The sequence below is a fragment of the Eimeria necatrix genome, genomic scaffold (assembly GCF_000499385.1).
Source record: "Eimeria necatrix Houghton genomic scaffold, Enh_scaff382, whole genome shotgun sequence".
NCBI classification, from domain to species: Eukaryota; Apicomplexa; class Conoidasida; order Eucoccidiorida; family Eimeriidae; genus Eimeria; species Eimeria necatrix.
Window position 1 is genome coordinate 26650 of NW_013654287.1, and position 6047 is coordinate 32696.

At 55.7% G+C, this 6047-nt stretch overlaps 1 protein-coding gene across 1 annotated transcript; it reads right to left on the reverse strand.

The window, feature by feature from the left end:
- Positions 1 to 324: 324 nt before the first annotated feature.
- Positions 325 to 5824, reverse strand: ENH_00049180 (hypothetical protein, conserved; the record flags this gene model as incomplete). The annotated part of the gene is made up of 10 exons (XM_013581232.1): positions 325 to 694; positions 1255 to 2033; positions 2467 to 2559; positions 2757 to 3271; positions 3704 to 3794; positions 4146 to 4296; positions 4446 to 4494; positions 5077 to 5161; positions 5339 to 5441; positions 5664 to 5824. 10 exons carry the CDS (start codon positions 5822 to 5824, stop codon positions 325 to 327), a joined length of 2397 nt encoding a protein of 798 aa, XP_013436686.1.
- Positions 5825 to 6047: the final 223 nt, after the last annotated feature.

Below are 6047 nucleotides of genomic sequence, written 5' to 3' on the forward strand. Positions count from 1 at the left end.
GCAACAGCAGCAGCAGCAGCGCAGCAGCAGCAGCAGCAGCAGCAGCAGCAGCAGCAGCAGGGCAAGGCCCTTACCGGATACGCTGCAGGTCACTCTTCAAGCTAGAGTACCTCTCTTCAATTTCTCCCACCCTCTCCAGTTCCTGCAAAAGTCCAAATATATTTCCACAGAATAAACATAAGCCCTAAGGCCTACCCAGGCACTACCCCTGGGGGCCCCAGGGCCCTGGGGGCCCCCAGGGGCCCCCAGGGGCCCCTAGGGGCCCCCAGGGGCCCCTGGGGGCCCCAGCGGACCCTAGGGCCCCTAGGGGCCCCCAGACCCTTTCTAAGAAAACTTCTGGGGAATTTCGGGGCCCCCAAGGGCCTCCAGGTCTCGCCCTCCCATTGGCCCCTGCGGGATCCTGGGGGCCCCGGGGGCCCCTGGGGGCCCCCCGGGGCCCCCCGGGGCCCCCGGGGGCCCCTCAAGCACCCCCGGGGGCCCCGGAGGCCCCCGGGGGCCCCCCAAGCACCCAAAACAGGCCCCTTTGCTGCACTTGCTGCTGCTGCTGCTGCTGCTGCTGCTAGTACTTGGGAAGAAGCAGAGAGGCAGCAGCAAAGAGGCGGGGGGACTGACTCGCTTAAGGCCGGAGAAGAGCTCGTTGTGCTGCTGCTGCACCGCCTGGGCCAAAGAGGCGCTGGTGGGCAGCAAATTGGGGCTGCGGAGCAGCAGCAGCAAACAAGCAGCAGCAAACAAGCAGCAGCAAACAAGCAGCAGCAAACAAGCAGCAGCAAAGAAGCAGAGCTTTGGAAGAAGACAAAAGGACTTGTTGGGAAATGGAATAGTTTGAAAAAAAGGAAAAGAATGAAATAAATGGACAAGCAAAGCCGCGCGCAGCTTAAACCGCCAAGACCAAACCCCCTGCGCCTTCTTAAACCCCAAACCCTAAACCCTAAACCCTAAACCCTAAACCCTGAGCGAAGGCTTAAAGGAGATAGGCAGCAAATCTGAGGGTCAAAGGTGCAAGCCAACAAAAATCTAGAAACACAAATTATGCACACACAGAGGCCCCCAAAAGAAGGGCAATACACATAAAAGCTGCTGCTGCTGCTGCTGCTGCTGCTGCTGCTGCTGCTGCTGCTGCTGCTGCTGCTGCTGCGCAGCAAGGCCCAAGGACACAAAAGAACTTCTGTGGGGTCTTTTATGCAGCTGCAAAAGAACAAATTTAAAAAATATTTTTTAAAAACACAAAAAGACAAAAAGGATTCAGCAGCTTACTCTGGCTCTGGCTCGCTAGGGCTGGCTGCGCCAAGGAAGCTCAGGCCCCCCAAAGCAGGTCCCTCTGCTGCACTTGCTGCTGCTGCTGCTGCTGCTGCTGCTGCTGCTGCGTCCTCTGCGGGGAGCTCTGCTGCTGCACGTGCTGCTGCTTCTGTACTTGCTGCCGCTGCAGCACGTGACGGCGCTGCGCATGCAGCTGCTTCTGCTGCTGCTGCAGTGCGCGCTGCTGTTGCAGCGCGGGCTGCTGCTGCTGTGCGTGCTGCTGCGTCATAAACTGCTGCTGCAGTGGGCGCTGCTGCTGCTGCTGCTGCTGCTGCTGCTGCTGCAGATTGGTCTAAACACCCAGGATCTTGGGGACGGGCAGGCGGAGAAGCCACAGAGGCTCTGGGTTTTTGCTGCAGTGCATGCAGATCTGTGGGGCGGCACCGGTTTTGCTGCAGCAGCCGAGTACCAGCCTGTGCCGCCTGCTGCTGTTCCTGCTGCTGTGATAGCTGCTGCTGCCGCAGCAGCTGCTGCTGCTGCTGCAGCGACTGCTGTTGCCCTAGCTGCTGCAGATGCGTTGATCGCTGCTTTTGCAGCAGGTCTGGCGCCTGAAGCGGCAGAGCCCTGTGTTGGTGGCGTTGCTGCTGCTGCTGCTGCTGCTGCTGCTGCAGCAGAGCCTGCAGCATTTCCACCCGCCTTTGGGCCTCGAGCAGCTGCTGCTGCACAGTTGGCTGCTTGCTAAGGCCTTCTTGCTGCTCTTTGCATGCAGCTGTTTTGTCTCCCATTTCAGTCACAGTCTGTTAAATCAAAGCAAGAGAGTCACAGGAAGGCAGTTTTATATTCAAGTAGTTAGCTAGCTAGCTAGCTAGCTAGCTAGCTAGCTAGCTATGTGACTGGCTAACTGTGGAGCCAGCCAGCTAGCTTCATAGCTAGCCAGCTAGCTACCTAACTGGCTTGCTACGCAGCCGGCCAGCCAGCTACGTAGCTGGCCAGCTAGCTACGTAGCTAGCTAGCTGGCTAGCTACGTAGCTAGCCAGCTAGCTACGTAGCTAGCTAGCTGCTCGTTTCATTCACTGGAGAATATGCGTCAAGCAATAGCCCCTCAGCTCTGTGAGTCGCGCGCTGCAGCAGCAGCTGCTGCTGCTGCAGCTGCTGGTAGCAGCGGCTGTTGCTTCTGCTGGCTGTGCTGCTGCTTCTGGTGTGTGTCTTCGTGGCTGCTGCTGGCCTCACTGTGTGTCTAGGTCTTGCTACTGCTCCTTGCTGCTGCTGCTGCTGCTGCTGCTGCTGCTGCTGGCGCCTCCCGCCCCAGAAGTTTCTGTCGTCCTGCGGAGTCCACACGCATCAACCCCATACGTTTTGTACGGTCACATGTTGGCTGTTGCTGCTGCTGCTGTTACTGCTGCTGCTGCTACTGCTGCTGCTGCTGCTGCTGCTGCTGCTGCCTAGGCTGGTTGCAGCTCAAAGGACACACAAAGACAAGCAGACTTCGTGCTGCTACGGATGAAGAAGTGAGCCATTACCTTGATGTGCAGGTGATTTGGTTGCTGCTGCGGCATTCGCAGCAGCAGCAGCTGCTGCTGCTGCTGTTGGCGTTGCTGCAGAAGCTGCTGCCGTTGCTGCTGCAGCCGCAGCAGCTGCTGCTGCGTGTGCTGCACCTCGGCGCGCTGCTGCTTCCCCTGGAGCTCCGGGCCAGTCTGCTGCCTGTGTCTGCTGCTGCAGAATGATTCTGCTGCAGCAGACAGTCTGCTGCTGCAGAATGGTTCTGCAGCAGCAGACAGTCTGCTGCTGCAGAATGATTCTGCAGCAGCAACTTTTGCTTCTTTCTCCGAAAGACTCAAAAGGGCCCCACAAATGTTTTCTTTGTTTCTCCCCTGCCACTTTGGGGTGTATGTACAGACAGCTGGGACAGAGCTGCTGTGCACAAGGGGTGAAAGGCCACTTCCTCTTGCTGCTGCTGCTGCTGCTGCTGCTGCTGCTGCTGCAGGTGCTGCAGCAGCAGCACCAGCGCCCCAGTTAGCTGCTGCTGCTATACCATCTGAGGCGCAGCAGAGAACACACAAAGGACAAATGCTTTCAAAGAAAAGACCCCATGCTTTTGTTTGCCTCTGTGAACTGCTGCTGCCAAAATGATCTTGCTGCCGCTGCTGCTGCTGCTGCTGCCGCTGCTGCTGCCGCTGCTGCTGCCGCTGCTGCTGCTGCTGCTGCTGCTTTCTCGCTCAGCCGCTGCCCCTGCGGAAGCTCTTAGAGTGCCAGCTCAGCCTCAGTGAACAAATTTTCACTCGCGCTGCAGCTGCTGCTTTGTTGCTGCTAGCATGGTGCTGCAGCTTGCATGCATGCATGCCCACTAGCAAATCTAGTGTGCATGCACCCATGCATGCATGCACGCATGCATGCATGCATGCACGCATGCATGCATGCATGCACGCATGCATGCATGCATGCATGCATGCGTGCACAATAGACTTACTGGTGGGGCTTGGGGCCTTGAGAAGGGAGGAGTTTGAGGCGGAAGGGAAGCTGCAGTTTTCCATCACCCGCACCCGCAGGCCCAAGTTCCTCTGCAGCAGCAGACGCAGCCACAGTGGCTAGCTGGCCAGCCCTTTCAAAGCTTTCGTGGCTAGCTAGCTAGCTAGCTGGCTAGCTAGCTGGCTAGCTAGCTAGCTAGCTGGCTAGCCAGCTAGCCGCCTCAGTAGGCAGCTTGATCGTCAAGCAAAACGCAAGAAGCCTAGCTAGCCTAGCGGGCCAGTGAGCCAGCTAGCTAGCTAGCCACTTAGCTAGCAAGTTGGCTAGCCAAATAGCTAGCCAGTTAGCTAGCTAGCTAGCTAGCTAGCGCCAATCAGCCAGCCACTTAGGTGCCACTTGGCTAGCTAGGCAGCTAGCCACGCAGCTAGCTAGCCAAAATGACTCACACAAGACCTTCTTCTCAAGCTGCTGAGAGAAGCAGCACTTCTCTCTGCTGCAGAGGACCCCACAGGCTGCGGGGCCCCTCCAAGAGAAGCACTTCGGGGGCCCCTCAGAGTTTTGCTGCTGTGGGGCCCCCGGCGGGGCTCCACGGGCCTGCTGCAGCAGCAAACCGCAGCAGCAGCAAACCGCAGCAGCAGAGTCTAGAGGTAAAGAGGAAGCAGCAAGCTGCAGCAAACCAGGTTTGGGGCTGCGGCCACTTAAGTAATAAACTGCTGCTTTGCTGCAGCAGCAAAAGAAAGCCTCACTTGCGGCAGCCCCAGGTCTGCAGCAAACGGCGCTCCTCGTCCCTCAAAGCTGCAAACAGCAGCAGCAGCAGCAGCAGCAGCAGCAGCAGCAGCAGCAGGTGCGACAGAGAAGTGGAACAGAGCATGCAGGAAAGCCTGTTGTGGTGTCCAGACACCGCAGCCCAACTACACAGATATTATGGAGACACAAAAGTGCATTTTTGCATTTTAAAATTAAAAAAATAAACAAAAAAAGCAAAAAAGCACAAAATTTGAAGGCAGCAGTGCTGCGCTGCAGCAGCAGAGTGCGGTGTACGTACACCTCAGCTGCCCCGCGAGCCGCTCCAGACCCCCAACTTCTTCCGCAGCCATTAAAGGCATTTTCTTTGCATGCAGAGTCTTTTTGAAGCCTTTTTGAAGTCTTTTTGAAGTCTTTTGGAAGTCTTTTTGAAGTCTTTTTGAAGTTTTTTTCAACTCTTGTCCTTTTTTTGAAGTCTTTTTGAAGTCTTTTTCAACTCTAATCCTTTTTTGAAGTCTTTTTGGAATTTTTTTCAACTTTTGTCCTTTTTTTGAAGTCCTTTTGGAGTCTTTTTCAACTCTGGAAGCAGCAGACAGAGAGCTGCGCGCCCAGCAGCTAGCTGCAGCAGCAAACTGCCCAGGGCCCGCTGCAGCTGCTGCTGCAGCTGCTGCTGCAGCTGCTGCTGCAGCTGCTGCTGCAGCTGCTGCTGCAGCTGCTGCTGCAGCAAGAAGGTTCAGCTGTGGCTCTCTGCTGCAGTGTCTTTGCCAGTTTAGCAGCAGCTGAAGATAGACAACGGCGAGGCCGCTGCGAGGGGCTGCGCGCAGTCAAAAGCTGCCACTTTTCAAGTTCTTGAAATATAAAAAGCAAAAAATGTCTTCTTTTGTTCTTTTAAAACCTTCAAGTCCTCTTTGGGCTTTGCGGGCGACTGTTCGCTGCGCGGGAAGCGTCGATGCTGCTGCTGCTGCTGCTGCTGCTGCTGCTGCTGCTGCAGGGCCGATCTGCGGCCACAGAGAGAAGTTAGGCTGATTATGTCTTTTCTTTAAATTTAAAAAAGAAAATAAAAGTGGAATTTACAGGAAAAGCTCGGCAAGACAGAGAGATATGGGCAAACGGGGAGGTGGCGGCGCCCGCAGACGACACGCAGCTCACTGGCCCACGGAAAAGCCTCCGGCTTGCCTCTGCGGTCTAACCTGTAAACTCGAAACAAATTCACTTTTTACTTCTTTAGCAAACAATTTATTTCTTTAACAAACAAATTATTCAATTCAAACCGGAGGAACAACACCAGAGCAGCAGAGAGCAGCGGCAGACGCTCCGCGGCCGCCGAGCCATCGGCACACGGCAGCTCGCGTCTGCTGCTGCTGCGGGCTCGTTCAAACATTTCTTTGCTGTTTACTCTTTTTTATTTATTAATTTAAATTCAAATATTCCAAAATTCAAAAGAATTGGCGGCAGTTGGCCGCTGGGGAGTGCCGCGGGGCCGATCTGCACAGCACCAACGGCCCACTGGGGTGTACATGGCCATACACTGCAACTGGGGGAAAGGAATGCAAGTTTTAGATTCGAACTTTTCTGCAAATTGAAAAGTCCCGAAGACATTTTAA